The following is a 20155-nucleotide window of genomic DNA, read 5'->3' on the forward strand; positions in this document are numbered from 1 at the left end:
CATAATTTTTGTTATCTGTGTTTGATATTCATTCAAAATACTACTCTTGCTACATTTTTGTTTACTTTAAATAAAATATGGCATACAACTAGGCTATGCCAGGATCCATAATTCTATACAAATAAACTAGTTTTTGATTTCAATAAAAAGTTGGTACTAAAAATATAAATTTTTGTGAAATCATTTCAAAAAGCTAGTACTACTATAGATTTGAACTGATTTCATTAGATCTTGAAACCGAAATAGAGACATTAATAATAATATTCATAATTCTGTTTGGTGAATGGTATGCCTTTGCTAATAGAGTAGTCAGAATGGTGTTTGAAAATGCTACTTGTCCTTCAGTTTGTTTGATTTGAATGAAAGAAAACATTAGGATACACAGTTTTATATAAATATAAAACTAGAAGTTTAAAATCCAGCTCCTGTAAGAACAACTCAGGAGAGCTACAGTCTAACCAGAAGAGACTTATAGTTGAATTTAAAAAAAATTAGTATATCTGTATTCAGCGGCCTTATGTACTATGTAACATTCTTTTGCATGTGCATATATTAAGCTGAAAACAATTTTTCAGTTTAAGGACATCAGAAATTACAGTAAAAATGTAATTTTATGACAAATTTTATCTTTACAACAGGAAATACACAAGTTGGAGACAGACTTGGGACATTTCCAACAGAAATGGAAGACAGTTTGGGATAAGCTTGAATTGCCCACTGGCAAACGAGAGACTATGCAAAGAAATTTGTCTTTTAATACTCAAATTGTAAAATCTCATGGACGCTCAATACACAAGCGATCAACCTTAGAAATTTTAGTGAAAGGAAAGATGTTAGGTGAAGCAGCCAAAATGTTTAGCCAGCCTCACCGTTTTGAGAAGCACACATACACCACACCAGCCTACTGTGACTATTGTAGTCAGGTTCTCTGGGGACTTCTTAAGACAGGTAGGTTAGAAGGTGGCAGGTCACTGAAATAAAGGTGTGGCTACAGTACCTCAGGTTAACAAGTTTATGTTCATCTTATCTTTGAATTATTTATGAGATCTGGGTTTCTTTGTATTCTTAAGCTTATTTGTTGAATATTCAGATGGCTTGGAAGGTTGGTAATCTTTTGTCAGATTTCTCTGCTTCTCATGCCAAATGAATCAATTTGTAATTCTTTCCTATATATTATATTGTTCAATTGCTGTACTTTTGAAAGATGAATCGTTAAGTAAGAGACCTTTTAATGTTACAGGGATGCACTGTACGGACTGTGGATACAACTGTCATGAGAAATGTTTGTCTCATGTACCCAAAAACTGTACAAAGTTAAAGATAGTCTCTGATTCCAGCAATACCAACACAAGTGTTTCCAGAGTGTCGGACACATCTACCCTTAAAAGTAAGTTAAAAAGATATAAAATCTCCCTGAAATCTTGCTTGCCATTGGAAGGGTATGAGATTTGAGCTTCAAAACAATGTTTTCCTCTGAACTTGATGCCAAAAGTTAAAAAAAAATCCTCCAAAACCAAGTTTAGGCAAAGTACTGTATTGTGTGTAATAATAATGTATATGTTAAGTGGTAGGACATATGAATGATGGCATAGCATGATGTGGAGTTAAATTTTTGTACAATTATAAATAGATGAAGAGCTTCCAGTAGAGAGTGGTCCTACATATGCCACATACACACCAGCCACCACCAACACAGAAAATAGCTGTCTCCACAAAGGCTACCTCTTCAAAAGAGGGGCCCTCCTCAAGGGATGGAAACAGCGCTGGTTTGTCCTGGACTCCACCAAACACCAGGTAAAGGGATACTAACAGGAAAGCAATGTCGCATTTTTTCTGAATATCTTGTACTTTTGTGCTGTATGACCACTGTAACCTAAAAATATGTATATGAACCTTATTTATTCAATGATCTTGGATTTTCAGTTTTACATTAATCATGGTTGAGAATTGCACAGTATTTTAAGTTCACTGAAAAAATTTGCTTCATTAAATACTGATTAATTTGAAATTTTAGATCATTTAAAATTGCATGATTATTGCATCCCCCAAAGGAAGGTCATTTTTATTTCCTCTTTATGTTCTACTTTGTAGAAAAAAATGATACTTCATTGTAATAAACAGGTGTTCACAACTAGTTAATCTGTGCTTGGGTTTTTGTGTAGAAGTTAGATGTAAACTTTCTTTGGTAGTTGAGGTATTATGACTCAGAGGAAGACACAAACTGTAAAGGTTATATAGAACTGTTTGATGTCCAGTCTGTACAGCCCATACGGAACGTCCAGGGCGCCCCCAAAAAGGCAGATGAAAATGCTTTCTTTGAGGTAAGAACTAAGATTTATTTTTTATGTGATTTGCACATTTTAAATGTTTGTTGTTCCCAATTAAGAAGAGTTTAAAGGGAATGTTTTGTCTCTATTCTTTATTTTTTCCTTGTGATTTTGAACATTTAAATTGCATTTTCTGTATTTAGAAGAATCTTATTGCAAGAGAATTGAGATTGACATCTGTAATTTCATACATACTGTAAACATACATAAAAGTGCAATCTTCCCTTTCAGATGATTAGTGTAGTCATATATTAGTGCATTTGGAGTCAATACATACTTATTTTTATCATATAATTAAATAGCATATACTAAAATTGGCAGACAAAAAGCAATGCCAAAGGTGCTAAAATATGATTACCACTAAAATAAGTACATTTACAGTATATATACGTCAGCATTCTATTGACAAAGATTCAGTAAATATGCATATGGTCATAAAATACATGTTTAAGAATGAAAGCTAGTATTTGGTCAGCATGTACATCGTAGGTTGACACATGCCTTAAATAAGATTTGATCTCTTATAGCTGAAAACAAACCGCAGAATGTACAACTTCTTGGCAGCCGACGCTAAAACCGCCCAGAGCTGGATAGACAGGATTCACAGCTTTATATGAAGACATACTGGTTTATTTATCACACAAGTGCCCCCTCTCTGTTCCTGCTGTTAGAGATTACAGGTGCCATAGTCAGAACATCACACTGTCTGTGTATGTGTGATGTCATGTTTTGTACAAGTAGTGGCCCTTGATGCTCTAAGTACTACAGGAAAATCCATACAAATCTGCTGAAATTTCTACATCGTATGTCAAATGTTTCAAAACTGGCATGTTCGGATGAATAAGAAATACAGGAAGGAAAGGTTAACCTGCAATTCTGAATGAATTCACATATGCAGCTTAACTGAACATTCAGATTATTTAAAAAAAAAAAGAAAAAATAGCCCTATAATATATTTCTTTACAATTTTGTGATAGCGGCTGTATGACTTTGTATATGTGTGTTTGAAGTCTGTGTTGGTAATTGTGTCACAGAATCTAGGATTTCTTGCTGCTATGGCTTGGTGCTTTATTTGTTATGACAGACAAACATTCTGTGGTTTTCAGGTCACAGATACAAATCCAGGAAAAGCATGCTTGATGCATAATAACACAATCTTCCCTACACCTTTACACAGAGTGGGTTGTGATTATAAGTCTATTGATGTTTAAAAGGGAAGATGACATGGCCATTGGGATTTTTTAAAAGAAGCTAGTTTAGATTAGCATTAAAGCAATACTTAGACTGACACAAATCTGAACAAAACCAAACGTACTAAAGTATTGTGTTTCATCTGTATAAAATGATGTATTCATTACGTGTTCTATCATGGTGTACAAATCATTCATACATTTATTTATTTTTTGGATTACTAGATTTAGAATGTGTCATTATGTTTCTGTAAATAGAGACCTTGTCATATTCTTAGATGTAAATAGAAAATGTCGTGAGTTTTGTATGCATTCTTATGTCCCCCTCTATCAGAGAGATACCTGCATCAGGGCTGTCTTTAATGAAGACGTTTTATTTGTGTGAATATTGTCCTATTTTGTTTGTGTAGGCTTTACATGTTGGGGTTTTCCCTACCATACATGTCTGCTAGTCAAAACTGAACTATCAGTTTCATCTCTGACATCAAAAAGATCTGTTCATTCATTTAGTCATACCTGGACACAGGTTCAGTACACACCAAAGCTTTGATTATGATATTTTTTACAGAACAAATTTTCACTCTTTCAAAGAGAAATAAGATTGATATTTGCTGAATGCAAATGTGTTAAATCATATTTTAGTATGAAACTCTTTTTATATATAACACTGAAAACCATTTGTCCCAAGCTGTTTAATGGTAAGGGTGACCAAGTTTTAGACTCCATGACATTTATAAATTTTAATTTCATTTTATTACATTTTGTAACTGTTTTAGTGTGAAATTTGAAGATGTAAGTACTGTTGGATGCTAGGAACAGGGTTAAGATAGGTATTATAAATTTTGACTTCAGATGCATTCTATGAACCAGTGAAAATATTCAATGCTTGCTGTAGTATTTTTTCATCTCTAAATGTAGAATCTGCTCAACATTTGTCAATTAGAATTATATTAGAGGACTTCTAAAACTTATTCAATCTTGTTCTGTCTCAATGTCATGAAGATAACTTCATCCAGTAGGAAATCTGTGCAATAACGTAAGATTTTGTGACAGTCGAGATAGGAGTTAACTCCCCCTTGTCAGTATTGTACATTTTCCTCAGTATAAGATTTTAAATATTCTAATCATAAGCAATATTATATAGTGGATGGTTTACATAGAAGAGACACTGTTTTATTGAGTGTTTTATGAAAATGTAACTCAAAAAAAGTTTATTTTATACATAAAAAAAAAAAATTGAAGGAAAGCATTGTTTATTAAAATTGGGTCATCAGTATTGTTTTGATATATGTTCTGTATTAGTACAGTTGTAATGAATATGAAATACATGTAAGCTAATTTATTTAATATAGTAAATAATGATCTAAATATTTGATATTTGTATGGAATTTATGCTGGTATGGTTAAAAATAATATAAAAGTAGTAACTTAGGAATTCCTACATGCTTTTCCTTCTATGGTACATATACTTGTGAAAAAGAAGTATCCAATTTTTTTTCTGTGGTATGATCTTTTATTTATTTGTTTCTATCAATAATCTAGGATTCCTTTTTTATGAAGTACATGTAATTTTTCCAGTTTTAGATATAAGTATCAGTTGAATGATTTCCTGTTATAGTCATTGTTTTCAGCTTGTATGTATGTTACATACTGACATAGGGTTCTGAAATAAACGTCATATAATTTATGTCCTGTTTTTTCATTTGACTCCCAAGCAATAACAATCACTCTGTTAAACAATTTGATTCATAGTTCTGTTGATTGCACAATCTATTTTCTACATATGGTGTCCGGATAGGGCCATTGCAAAAGCTCAACAGCGCGTTCAGAAAAACACGCCATCGTGCTAACACACAACATGCCATCGCGCTAACACACAACTCGCGGTCGCGCTATCACAAAGTTGTGTTAGGGAGTTGTGTGATAGTGCAACAGTGTGTTGTGTAAAGTTGCGTTAACGCGATGGCTGTTGTCTGATAGCTTGATGGCCTTTTTTGTATAAGCACGCTGACGTGTTTTGTATAATTCTGTTAGCGTGATGGCATGTTGTGTGTTAGCGTGATGGCGTGTTTTTCTGAACGTGCTGTTAAGCTTTTGCAAATGGCCCTATCCGGACACCATATCTACATCTACTGAGTGCCCAATTACAAAATCTCTCTCATTTGGTCCAAGAGGTTTTTTAAGCTCACCTTGACAAAGTGATGAGTTCATTGACAAAATCTACACTGCTGTACAGTTGATGTTGGCAATCCGGTTAAAGTTTTAGAAGCAAGTCCTAATTCCAAGTAACTATATGCCCTACGTGGCCCAAACTTGCTTCGATGATTCATCTAGGGATGGACATTACCAGACTTCCTTTTGATTTCGAACTGACCTAAATTTTCCAGATGAGTTAACAGATTAAATTTTTGGAGCCAGTCCATTTCCAAGTAACTATAAGCCCTACCTGGACCAAACTTGAATGGATGATGTATCTAGGGAATCGATACACTCCACAAGACTTGCTTCAGATGATGGCTTTGACCTACATTTTCTAGATGAGTGACTAGGGTATTGTTTTTGGAGTAGCTCTGTAACTATATGACCTGTTATGATTAAACTTGCACGGGTAACGTAACTAGGGATGGACACTACCAGACTTGCTTCAGATACTTGATCTGCCCTACATTTTCTGGATGAGTGATCAGAAATTTTTTGGAGCAGGTCCATTCCCAAGTGAATATGTCCTATTTAAACCAAACTTGCCTGGATATTGATCTCAGATGAAAACTAACTAGAAAAATTTTATGTAAGATTTGCCTGAGTTGTAGATAACATTCAAGAAGGTGAGTTTCGTAATCTTTAATTAATTACATGTACCTATGTTTTGTGTTTTTTGTTGGGTTGTTTGAGATACGTTTTTTGGAGAGGGGTGATTGTCATTTGAAGTGGATCACCTAGTTTACTATAGATTGCACATGCAGTAAAGTTTCTAATTCCAATTGTATCAATAGATCCACTCCAAGTTTGACTCAATCTAAGCACCATTAATGGTGTTACTGCTAGATGCACTTTGGATGTAGTAATTGATGCTACTGAGTATTAAATGTGCACAAATGCTGCAAAGGAGGTAGGGGTAGCTCATGACAAAATTTGAATTGTCTTACCCTGCATTTATTCTGTCACAAACGATTTTAAAAGTTGAAAATATAAAAATTCAATCTTTGATGCTATAATCAAACTCTTTAAGAAACATAGGTAAACAAAGATTATGAAGCTCACATTGACAGATATTATCTAGAAGTAAGGCAAAGTCTCACAGCAAATGAATGTTCTGGTATTGTGCATCCATAGATGAATCATGCAAGTTTGGTATGGGTAGGACTTACAATTATTTTGAAATGAACTGGCTCTAAAAATTTACTAATCTTCTGAAAAATGTAAGTATCCATATATGAATGTAAAGATCCAGCATCCGAAGCATGCCTAATAGTGTGCAACCTAGATGCATCATCCATGCAAGTTTGGTCATCAAAAGGTTTTTAGTTACTTGAGCATGGACTTTCTCAAAATACTGGTACTTTAACCTAGTACTCACGTATATGATCAGGTCCAGCATCCTAAACAAGCCTGATAATGTGCATCCCTAGATGCATCATCCATGCAAGTTTAGGCAGCAAAGTGCTTATATTTCTTTTGGAAGGACTAATGTTACAAAAAAATTACCAGGTCACTCATCCAGAAAATCTAGCTCAGATCCTGCATCTGAACCAAGGCTGGTAGAATACAACCCTAGGTTAATCATCCAAGCAAGTTTGGTCCAGGTAAGCCCATACTAATTAATAAAAAAAGATAAAAAAATAAGAAAAAAATTAAACATGGCCACTCATTCAGAAAATCAGAATAGAACAAATCCAGTATCTGAAGTAAGCCTATCAATGTACATCCCTAGATGCATCATACATGCAAGTTTATTCACCATAGGTCCTGCAGTTAGGAATGGACCTGCTCCACAAACTTTTAATCTGGTCACTCATCAAGAAAATATAGGTCAGATCAGATCCAGCATCTAAAGGCAAGCTCTATAAACTTTAACCTTGATCCAGCATCTGATCCAAGCCTGGAAGCTAGGGTACATCCATTGACTGGTCCAGATAGGGCTCATGCATGGTTACTTGAGAATGGACTTGCTCCTTAAACACTACCCGTAAGACTGACGCCTGAAGCATAGCATAAGCTCCTCTCGACCTTCAAGGTGAGCTAAAAATTCAGCATTAGGATTCCAAGACGAAAATATCTCAAATTCAACAGAATTTGTAGGGATAACATAACACATCCTTTTGTGCATATAATTCAGGTATAAAATATATTGGTCAGATCTCTTGTCTGTGATTTAACTGAATTCATCTGAATTTATTAAATGACTCGAGCAACTATTTGAGATCAAACAGTCTAGATCTCCATTATATCTTGAAATTGTGTAGGGAACAAGAAATAGTTTTTGGAGCAGGTCCATTCCTAACTGACTAGGCACTATGGTGAATAAACTTGCATGTATGATGCATCTATATAGAGATGCACATTGATAGGCATGAAAATGTTCTTGGAAAAATTAGCAATTTTAACTTTGACATTTAGCTAAATGACTTTATCATCTGTTTCCCTCTTGTCATTATTCATGGCGTATGCAGTGAAAATGAGCTTTTGTATTATCTCCAAAATGTAATAGTGGCACATTTATCACTAGGCACCAATTGGCGGATCCAAGGGGGGGGGGGGTAACCCCCCTTTATTTTTTGCGAAGTGGAAATAGAGAAAAGGGAGATAAAATATGTTTTCTGAGATACTGTAAACCAACTATTATTCGCGTCAACTTAAATTTGCGATTCGTCGGTTTGAAATCAATTTAATCCGCGACGATTAATTTTCGCGACTGAGGAAACATTCTCTACAAATACAAAGCAAAATAAATGGTTCGAGGCTATAAATATTCGCGAGTTAAAGTAGGTCGCGAAACTCGCGAATATTTCTGGCACGCGAATAAAAGTTGGTTTACAGTAGATCTTTTATGTCAAATACGTTTTAAATATGAACTTAGTTCAAAACAGCTCGATCAGCTGCAATCTTTGCTCATATTCCACTTGCTGTAGTCAGAGTCTCACATATTTCCTTTCCTCCATTTACCTTCACTATCCCTTCCTTTCAGTGTTTTTATTTTTGAGTGAATGGTATAGATTTCAATATATGAAGTGACATGTAAGGTTCAATTTGATATCAGATTCTGGCGATCTTTGGCTATATACCATTTTCAGAGAACTAACTTAAGGTATGTCCCTCGTCAGCTTTTTAGAAAAGTTCAGTAAGAACCTTTAATTTCAACATCAGATGACCTGTAATAGAGAGGCTTTTACATTTTTTTTTTACTATTTTAATCTTTAAATGATTTTTTCAGCGTAAGTTTAACAGTTTTGAAGTATGCATCCCAAAACATGTTTAACTATTTATTACAATTCAATTTTTATAACATATTTAAATTAAACAATGCAAATTTTTCAACTTTCAATTAAAAAACTGCTCACAAATTCATAAAGAAACAAGATTAATGAGGGACTATTTCTTGTGGTGGAAGGATATCTAGAAGAAAGTTCTTCAAATCTACACATTTGTTAAGGAGGGATTCTTCTCATAAGAACACTTATTTCTTATATTTAAAAATCAATGGAATTTTAACAGAATCAAGAAGACAATATCACTAAGTGATGGTATCAGTTGGATTAAATTTGACCGTTTTATATTAGAGGCAAGGTCAGGTAAAGGTCAGTACCTTTTCCCTGGACATTAAGATTAAAAAATACTGTTGCCAATCATGCGATGCCTACTTCTATTTCAATAAATTAAATGTTTTTCTTTTTGCATAAAGAGATATTACCATTTTGGGTCTATAAGATGATATTACCAAATTGACATAAATAATTTAACTAAAGTGGATATTGGCTAATCCGAATTTCCTCTACTTTTCTTAAAATTTTAAGATATTTTCGTTATTTTTATATGCTTCCTATATTTAAATTTTTCTTATTTTCAGATATGGTAAAGTTGTCAAATAAAGATACAAAATGATATAAAAACAAAAAGTTTTGACCGTTTACTAAGAGAGAAAAAACACTTTTTACGAATTTTTGGCTCAAATCTGAACTTAGATTGGAAGATTTTAAAAGCTAACATAACTGTAGTTTGTTTGAAAAATCATATCTTTTTGATATATTTTAAAACTTTAGTCCCTTATCATTAATTCAACTTACATTTAAAAATTTTCTCCAAGTCTTTGATTGTGTAAAATTATAACTAAATTCATTGTTCTATAATTATTTTGAAAGACAGAAAAGAAGATATTTTCATACGCCGCCATTCCACCAAAAATATAGTCCCTGCTAGATTTCAAACTCAGTTTACCATTTCTATTTAAAGTTGTACAATTGTGATGAGGAAAGAAAAATATGATCTTTTAAATCTCTTACATCTAAATATATAAAACATATAAGCAATTATACTTTGAATATTTCATCTAGTCAGAAACGAGACAAGAATCCCTCCTTAAAATTAAAATCCTGGAACTTAAAATTTAGCCCCATATATCTTTACTTAGAGAATATTTTCCGTTATGATATACTAGGAATATTAAATATAGGTCTCAATTTATATTTTTAGAACAAAATTTTACACATTCACTCAACAGACTGAAAGAAATTAAGATATGTTAGAGAAGTCAAGATAAAATTTACACCATTTTTCGCCGGAAATCGCACATTTTGACCCATATCTCAAAATTTACCTCACTGACCCCAACTTTTCCTTTTATTATTTTAAACAACACGATACTTCCAACCGATCAGCACTTAAGTCATAAAAAGTTTGATACAAAAAATATTTTATTTCCTATTTAGATTTTTAATACCCCAAATATGATACTTATTAATGCAAAAAGGTCACACAATAATTTGTGCGCATTAATTTGCATGATTTGTTCAATGATAAATATTATTCAAACTATTTTACGTAAAATAAGATTATATTTATTGCCTTAATTACATCTGATAAAATATGATAAAGATTAAGTGATTCACCAAAGAGTTACAATTTAAGTGCAAAAAGGTCAACTTAATTGTACCGTAGCCCATTAAGATGCACACTGACCCCCCGTTTTCTTTGCGATTTTGAGACATGCTATATGAGTACTTATCTAAAATATACTTCTCAAAAAATCCTTGATATAACTAATTTCACGAGTGACATACCTTAAGGTATTTCCATCCTCCAGTGATGTCATAGGTTTTTGCAAAAACTGTTATTTATTTAAATTCATAGCAAATAGAAAAATTTCTTTTGGAAGACTGCTTTTCAATAGGTGTAAAGAAAAATAATGTTAATTAGAAGAATTTAAAATATCCTTTATTTAATCAATTATTCAATCTTTAAAAATGTTGCTAAGGGCAATAATCCTTTCTCTTGTGTCTTTGTTTATTCATTTTCTTTACTGTACTTTTAATGCTAAATGGATTCCCTGATATTCACAATTCAAACATATTTATAAAAAAAGTAATTATTTTGGAACTTTGAACATCAGAATAATGTTGAACAAGTTTTACATAACTTTTTCTATACAGATTCCTAAAAATGTATGATTTTTTATGTTGACATATATACTTCTGTTTAATTGCCTTACATCTTAAAAAATATGACAACCTATACTTTTTTTTTTTAAATTAATTGATTTGAACTAAATTCAGTGAAAATAAATGCAGTTTTGCTACATTGAACTATTAAAATCGTGAGGATGGAAATACCTTAAATAAGTCATTCAAAGGGAGTATGCATAAGTTCACAAAAATGAGTTAAACATATAATGTCACAGTTGATAAACTAGGTTTATAGACTGTATCGACTGTAAGCTATAGTTTACGGTCCCTAAACTATAGTTATCGACTTAATTTATATTCTTTAATCTTTAGTTAACGCCTAAACCTACGTTTTACAAGAGTAAACTATTCTTAACACTGAATACATGTACAATCACTGGCGATTGCAAAACATAGTTTATCTGGTAAATATTATTTCACAATTTGTTAACTATCATTTAAAGGAAATCTATAGTTGGAAATAAAAAGAAAAAATGACAAAATTTGTTTTTATATAAAAGAGATGATAAAGAAAAATTCATGTTGACGATTCGTAATCAATTTTTTCCTCAGCAGCAATGAAATAAATCACTGAGATTTATCCCTGTCGTCTTTCCAACCTTTTGCGTTGATCAGACAAAGATGACTGAGCATTGCTGGTACCAAAAGAGTTGCTGGAAGTTTGACTTATAAAATTTGCCTGATTCCCATTTATGCATACTAGATTTGGCTCACAAAGTTTGAAGGTAATCAGAGAAACTTGTCTCCGGGCCATTATGCACGCCTTTCTCTGAGACATGCTGTTAAATATTATCAAAATGACAAGTTACTCTAGTAGTTCTGTTTATGTGAAGCAATGTTTGTCTTTTCTTTTTTCTTTCTTTTTTTTTTATTAACAGTTAACCAAGGTTTTTAAACTCATTAACTATATATAACAACTCTTACCTAAAGTTTACAAGTGTGAATTATAGTTTAAATTATGCTTGACAAATGTGAATCATAGTTTATCTCATCCTCACGATGTCAAGGTTTTGTGATTTGGGAACTCCACACACAAAACCTTGACACTGAGAGGATGAGTTTATCTCTCAAAACTTTAATTTACGATTGATAAGTAAAGTTTAATTAACGAATGTTAAACATAGTTTATCTGATAAATATAGATTAAAGATTTGTGAAACTATGATTAACAACTCTTAACTATGGTTAAAGAATGTAAATTATAGTTTACCAATGAGAATCTAAATTTATCATCAAAATTTATTGTTAACGTTTATTTACTGACAGATAAATTTAGATTAACATCGTAAACAATAGTTTTCAACTATACATAAATATAAATATTTAAAAAAAAAATAGACAAGAAAAAGAAAACACAACAATCCTCCGTAAAGCTTTAGCACTTTCGGAGGATTTTTGTGTTTTCTTTTTATTTATATTTTAAATATTTAAATCCGATTAATACTGAGACTTTATTTCAATTTTGGATATATATATATATATATATATATATATATATATATATATATATATATATATATATATATATATATATATATATATATATATATATATATATATATATATTTATCCCATGTTTACCCCTTTATCCCGTGGATATGACTCATTGGATAAATTTTTCATAATCCACAGTTGCGACGTCACAATGGTTTTTGCGTTAGCGCGATGAAGTAAAATAAAGTGGAGTCCTTATATAAAACAGTGTAAAACATTGGTTGTGAAGTATTAAACATGGGATAAAAAGAATCTCCCATGAATTGTAGTTGGATATGACTTTTATCCAACTCGTTGTGTGTTTTTATCCCCTCGCCAAGGCTCGGGGATAAAAAACACACAACTCGTTGGATAAAAATCATATCCAACTACAAATCATGGGAGATCCTATATATATATATAAGTTTATTTATATATAAATATATACATATATAAGTTTATTTCTACATTTCTATAAGTATAAATATCTACATCTTAAGTTTACAGTCATACATGTATTAGGCGCCGATCCTGGATTTTTTTTTCCAGGGGGGTCAATTCCAGTCAAAAAAAATTCCAACCCAAACATTTCTTGACAAGCAAAAAAAAAAAAAAAAAAAAAGTAAAATCATTCCCCAAACGTGAAAAACACCTATTTCGTAGTGATAATGGTGGGGTCCAGTAATTTAAATGATATATATGGTCTAGATGAAGATAGTTTATACCAGTACATGAAAAATTGCTTTAACATATCTATATATAATGGACACCTTCCCAGTTCAGAATAGATTCCTACGTTTGTGCAAGTTTTCGATACCCCCATAATATATGTACATAATTTCATATAGAGTTTTTCAACTTCCCAATCTTTTAATATATCAAAAAGAGGGACATTTTTCCTTTTTCTCACAGCCAATATACAAAGCTATAGGTTTAATACAGTGATCAATATATGTAAAAAAAAATTTATAGAGGGATTAGCATTCTTTATATCTCTATAATATTTGAAGCGTGCTTTAAGCTTTTTTGATACATTTTTTTTTTTTGCTTCAATATTTACCTTTCAATTGTTTTCAAGAGTTATCCCCAGATATTTACTAGTATACAATTGTATTGTTTAACACATTCTATAATATCATTACCAAGATGGAATGCTTCCTTCAGTATAATCTACCCGAGTTGTTAAAAATTAGTACTTTTGTTTTCTTTATGTTTACTTCTAGACACCACTCCCTACAATAATCATGGATCGAGGAGATTGAGTTTATGTTGAAGATCTGATTTCGTAATGGATATTAAAACAAGGTCATCTGCATACATAAGACATGAAATATTTTCTTTATGTAGAGTAACAGGGACAGAATTATCATCCAGAATACTTGGGAGGTCATTTATTAAGAGTTTAGATAAACTTGGGCTAAGGAGATCACCTTGTCTAATCCAACCCTAGATGTGAAAAAAAAAAAAATGTTATTTTATCATTTACTTTCACACATAATCTATCATTCTTATACATAGATTTTAAAATTCTGTAAAATACTCACTGATATCATTTGATTGTACATGTAGTTTATACATAATGCCAACATGAATAACTTTATCAAATGCCTTTCAAAAATCAACAAAACAGGCGTATAGTTTCTTATCACCAGTCTTGAAATATTTGTTGATTGAACATTTCAACACAAAGATATGATCTGAAGTGCGAGATTTCTTGGAGAGACCTATCATTCTGTGATTTATGAATGACATCATTCTCTAGAAAATAATTGTTAAGTCTGCTGTTCAATATTAAGTTAAATAATTTTCCAATACTATTACTATTTAGCTATGCCTCTATAATTTTCTGGCTTGTTTGGATCCTCAGATTTGAATAGAGGACAAATAAAACTTTCTGACCGTTTTGAAGGATACTCTCCAGATGTAAACACAGCATTAAATAGTTTCAACAAGCAAGGATTGACAAAGTGTTGTGATGCTTTAAGCATTTCATTGAAATCATTGTCTAATACAGGTGTTTTTTCAACTTAAGTTTAGAAAATGCTTCTTGTAATTCCGTGTTTGTAATTTTAAGCTCACCTGAGCCGAAGGCTCAAGTGTGCTTTTCTGTTCAAAGAGTGTCCGGCGTCCGTCTCTCGTCTGTAAACTTTTTACATTTTCGACTTCTTCTCAAGAACCACTGGGCCAATTTCAACCAAACTTGCCACAAAGCATCCTTATGTAAAGGGGATTCAAGTTTGTACACAGGAAGTGCCGCACCCTCTTTCAAGGGGAGATAATTAAGAATTTGTAAAAATTTGGTGGCATCTTTTAAAAATCTTCTTCTCAAGAACCACTGGGCAAGAAAAGATGAAACTTACGTGAAAGCTTCATTACATACTCTAAATTTAAATTTCTTCATATCATAACCCCCGGGAGTAGGGCGGGACCACAAGAGGGGGTTAAAGTTTTACATAGGAATATATAAGAAATATCTTTAGAAATCTTCTTCTCAAGAAAAGCAATGCCATTAATAGTCATATTATTACAGAAGTATCCTCAAGTAGTGTAGATTCAAGTTTGTTCCAGTCATGACCCCTGGGGGTGGGGCAGAGCCACAACAGGGGGGTCAAAGTTTACCATAGGAATATATAAGAAATATCTTTAAAAATCTTCTCAAGAACAGCAAAGCCATGATTAGTCATATTATTACAGAAATATTCTCAGGTATAGTGTTGATTCAAGTTTGTTCCAACCATGACCCCTAAGGGTGGGGCAGGGCCACAACAGGGGGGGGGGTGGGTCAAAGTTTACCATAGGAATATATAGGAAATATCCCTAAAAAGCCAGTATCAGACATATTAATACAGAAGTATCCTCAGGTAATGTAGAATAAAGTTCAAATCAAGACCCCTGGGGGTAGGGCGGGGCCACAACAGTGGGTCACGGTTTACATATGAATATACAGGTGTAATGGTTAAGTGACATTGGAGTAAAGCACATTGGACTTCAAATAGTGGAATGACCTGACAACCATTGGAATAGACTAAGGGTATATAAGGCAAAGCTTTGGGAAAGTCAGACATCCACAATCATTCAAAAGGTAGCAGAAGAAGTTGGATGATGAATCAGCAATAAAGAATTTAAGATTAGGTATTCCATCCCAATAGCAAAAGATTCAGTGAAATTGAATACAAAACAAATGTGTAGGTGTTGAATACTCGGTAAATTTAGACATAATTCCCATTTATTACTATTAGCATGTAAGGGTGGGATGTGTCCTAATTTATGACCTTGAATTTTGGTAAGAGTTATCTCCCTTTGTTTTTATTTAATAAAAAAAATCGGTTTTAAAAATCTTACCCGGTAAAAAAAAAAATTTCAATTGTCATTCTATTTCTAATGTGTTTAAGTGCATTTTTTCACTACAGTATTTATTGACATTCTTATTATTTGAATTTTTATTTTTACAAAATTGCTCCATAGACTTCAATGCTTTAATTGTTCTTGGTGTAGTAAATCTGAAGAAATTGAGACATCTGGTTCTCATCTATCAAAGGGAACCTAGGGGAGAAACACGGTGCAAGTAGTACCTTACCCAGTCCCCATCTCTAGATGAAAGAGAAAATTTAAGTACTATGTGATATACCCCCAGACATACACTGTAGCTGTCCAATCATTAACTCAGACAGAGTAAAAGGAAAACCTATATATCCCTTGTAAGAACCTGATCATATAGGTCATTAGGAAATATCTTTGAAATCTTCTTCTCAAGAACAACTAAGCCATTATTAGTCATATATATACAGAAGCAACCTTAGGTATTGTAGAATCAAGTTTGTTCAAATCATGACCCCCCCCCCCCCCCCCCGGGGGTTGGGGCACAACAGAGGGTCAAAGTTTTGCATAAGAATCATCGTCATCTTGAAAAAAATCTGCTGCTCAAGAACAGCAAAACCATGATTAGTCATATTATTATAGGAGCATCCACAGGTAGTGTAGATTCAAATTTATTCAAATTTACAGTGGGTAGGGTGGGGCCACAATGACCAATCAGAGTTTTACATAGGAATACATAGAGGAAAAAAATCTTAACAATTCTTCTTTTTAAGAACAGCAAAGCCATGATTAGTAATACTGATATAGAAGCATCCTGAGGTAGTGTAAAGTTAAGTTTGCCCCCCCCCCCCCTTAAAACTTCTCAAAATACTGGACTAATTTCTGCTTCTTCCTAGCCAGTGTGCTCAGGTGAGCGATGTGACCCATGGGCCTCTTCTTTTATCTATCATGGGAAAACTGCAATTATTATGTTTTATTAACTTTTAGCTTTTCCTCTAAAGTATCTAATTTTTTTTCTCTTTTTTGGTATTTTCTGAAATAGAAGTAAGATCTGAAAAAAAATACTGGAACCAAGTATCACCCTATCTTCAGCGTTATGGTTTTATATTTTAGTTTTTGGCCGTTATGGTCAAGACTAAAATATAAAACCATATAACGCAGCAGTACGTTCTGCAGCTAGTATCACCCTCGATGTCGATGCAGTTTTGATCACCTCTTTTTTCATAAAGAAAAGCTTGAAACTCTAGATTTAATTAAGAACTCTTCTGCAATCGTGACGTCATGTTTGATTTGCGTCATGTCATTTTGAGCACATGCAGTAGGGGCAAGTGTAAATCAAAGCGACTCAGAGGTAAAGTGGGATTGAGAGAATAACGTGCATTAATTAATATAATTATAGGTCTATCTGTTTTTAAAAAATACATCATTAGGAAATGGTTAGGTAGGGCCTAGATCTATACAAAAAATACTATCCTGTCTCTGATAAAGACTTCAATATGACTATGGCTAAAAATTAAACAACAATTTGCCTAAGATTACTTTGTCAATCATATTGAATTCGTGTAGAAGTACTGTGATCCTCAAATGTGTTCCGAGAAGAGAATCATAGATATTACAGATAGGCTAATGATTTTGAGTGAATCAGGAGTTTTCACTTTATTTACGGGTCACTGATTCGACAAAAATGGCCGTGGGCTGTGGGACGTTTCGCTTCGCCGAGATTTGGTACGACAACAAACTTATAAATGCCAGATATTTTTAGAGTGTAACGGAAGGTGCATGCAAGGTGGCATAAAGTTTGGAGATTTATGCTCGTTCGACACATTATCAGTTAGTGATGGAGGGGAACATGAGTGGAAACCCGGGAAAAGAACATGGAAAAGTTAGCAGTAAGTCACTTATTTTCTTAACGTGAACAGATTAATATTATTATGCCACACTCTTAATCATTCACCATGCACCAGGCACCACCACTGACAGTATTTCGTTCCCGCGTCCGCAAAATGCAGAAATTGTATAATTTTTTATTATACTTCAGTACATCTTTCTGATTTTTAGTTTAGAAACGTGTGTCTCTTAGAGAGGGAGAGAGAGAGAGAGAGAGCTAGGCGGGTGGGGGGGGGTATTCGAAAATTCAGGAATCCGAATTGATGAAAGGTAGATGTGATAACAAAGTTATGCCTGTGGCTACACATGTATGTATAAGCCTTGTTTTTATTTGACATAACATTGGTTTAACGATAGAACGTTCTTTCTATAATAACTCTTTAGCCACATAACTTATTTGTTTAAAAATGTTGTATAATAGAACGATATTAATTGTGTGCCAATTAATTTCTCTTACAATTGTCATATATGTTTGCATATATTTTGTATAAAAGATTTTTACATAGGGTATATGTCAACATTATTTAAAAGTAGTGTCGGAGAAAATCAATGAGGACAATATAGTTAGTGAACGAGTATATTGCCAACTATTTACAAATTTTCACAAGCAATGGTCCAAGAGAGAGAGAGAGAGATTATTGTTGTTTCATATAAATCTGATTAGATGAATAATTTTCTCTCTACCATAAACATGATAAACATTACTTTTAATTTGATTTTTCTCCAACTATTGCTAAAATAAAAACATGAATGATATTTTACAAATTGATGTTAAAAGTGGATCAACTATAAAGCTAAGCTAAGTAGATCTTTGTGTATATATATGTAAGTGCTGATGTATGTGACATACTTATAGGTTTTATATCTATACTGTAGAAATAGGCTTGTCATTTAATGGCAATATACGCTGATCATGATTGGGGGTCCATCTTACTGTATTTGTCTATATTATTTTTTTTAAAGACTGACATATTTCTTCTTTTTATACACACTTTACAGCAACAATTATCAGGTTTAAGTGCACCGTCATGTATTTGAAAGTGACATGTAGTTTAATTTCAGATGACATTAAATTAAGTGACCTGCATCAATGCTGAAATTGAGGAAAATGAGAACAATTTAAATTCTTGATCCACCCCTGCTTCCACTAGTATTCTGTGGAGGCAGGTTAGGAGGGGTGAATTCTCAAGAGGTGTGGTCCTGTCATGTCCAGTTTTCAAGAAACACTTTGACAGCAAATCTTCAGATATATGATGCAGCATATAGTCATTTTACTGAACAGTCACTACTGGCAAAAAGTGCTTGTCCAGTTTATTTTTTGTAAGACTAAATTTTAAATTAAGGTCTGACGACATGTTCAGCAAATATCTGTTCTAATGTTTCTCTTTGTAATTTATAAGAAATATTCATGATATTAAAATTATCTTCTGAATTCTAAACTGTTTTCAAAATGTCTAAGCAAATAATGTCTAAGCAAATACATACAATAAAAGTTCTGATACTGACAATTCAAGTGCTTTCAAAAAGGGTTATATTATTAATAGGAAACAACATCCTCTGGTACCTTGCACAAATGCCTGGTAAATACCTCAATTTTTTGTTAGGGAACTTGTTAAACTAGCAGTACTTCAATGACAAATTCTTGGAAAAAATATATATTATTAAGGAAGGTGTCGTCTGACCTTAACAAAGATTAAAACTCAATTTTTTTCTCTGGATTTTTTGCATATATGCCAATAAAATGTTCTAAGATTTTGAACTGTGGAATTTGATAGAATGACCTAGTTAGTAGATAGACCCTGAGTAATGCATATGGCACAGCTATTTTAAACAGCAATTAAATGAACACAGCTGTAGGAAATGAGGAGTAAAAAAGAATGCACAATTTCTTTTACTCTTTCATTCAGTCTCCGATTTGTTTTACTTTAATGTTGCTGGTATATGAATTAATGGGTCAACACTAAAACTAAAACATATTTTGACCATGTTGAAAATTATTATTGTTAAAAAAATCAGAACTTTTTAAAAATAATTAATTTCCAAAATAAGGTTGTGTATGGGTAATGCAAGCTTAATATGAATACAGTACTCAACTTAGCAATTGCTTACATACATTGTTTTCAATTAATATGTTGTTGTATATAAGCAAACAGTTCACATAAATATTTGTAAACCAAGATAAAGTCCCCCTAGATAGATATTGAAAAGTCAACACAGAAAAGGGTCAGAAATGAAATATTATGAGGAGTGATTAAAAATGGCTAACACAATAATGGATCCTAAA

The 20155-nt window shown here is 32.5% G+C and overlaps 3 protein-coding genes across 7 annotated transcripts in view; 2 read left to right on the forward strand and 1 right to left on the reverse strand.

Moving 5' to 3' along the window:
• Nucleotides 1-5204, forward strand: part of LOC133191066 (myotubularin-related protein 13-like) — a 49907-nt gene extending 44703 nt beyond the window's left edge. For all 5 annotated transcript variants that reach the window (XM_061326748.1, XM_061326765.1, XM_061326772.1 and 2 more), the window contains 5 exons: nucleotides 639-948; nucleotides 1241-1387; nucleotides 1631-1794; nucleotides 2190-2321; nucleotides 2855-5204. In XM_061326748.1, the coding sequence (XP_061182732.1) occupies nucleotides 639-948; nucleotides 1241-1387; nucleotides 1631-1794; nucleotides 2190-2321; nucleotides 2855-2944 (843 nt within the window). In that variant the 3' untranslated portion in view covers nucleotides 2945-5204. The remainder of the gene's footprint in view (nucleotides 1-638; nucleotides 949-1240; nucleotides 1388-1630; nucleotides 1795-2189; nucleotides 2322-2854) is intronic.
• Nucleotides 1-20155, reverse strand: part of LOC133191131 (RNA cytidine acetyltransferase-like) — a 298447-nt gene that overhangs the window by 208071 nt on the left and 70221 nt on the right. The window lies entirely within an intron of this gene.
• LOC133191145 (1-phosphatidylinositol 4,5-bisphosphate phosphodiesterase eta-1-like) overlaps nucleotides 17728-20155 on the forward strand; it is a 41265-nt gene continuing 38837 nt past the window's right edge. The window contains exon 1 of the mRNA XM_061326882.1: nucleotides 17728-17873. Coding sequence (XP_061182866.1) covers nucleotides 17822-17873 — 52 coding nt within the window. The 5' untranslated portion in view covers nucleotides 17728-17821. The remainder of the gene's footprint in view (nucleotides 17874-20155) is intronic.

This window comes from Saccostrea echinata, unplaced genomic scaffold (genome assembly GCF_033153115.1).
Source record: "Saccostrea echinata isolate AGI-Se365-2 ecotype Australia unplaced genomic scaffold, CSIRO_AGI_Sech_v1 ptg000001l, whole genome shotgun sequence".
NCBI classification, from domain to species: Eukaryota; Metazoa; Mollusca; class Bivalvia; order Ostreida; family Ostreidae; genus Saccostrea; species Saccostrea echinata.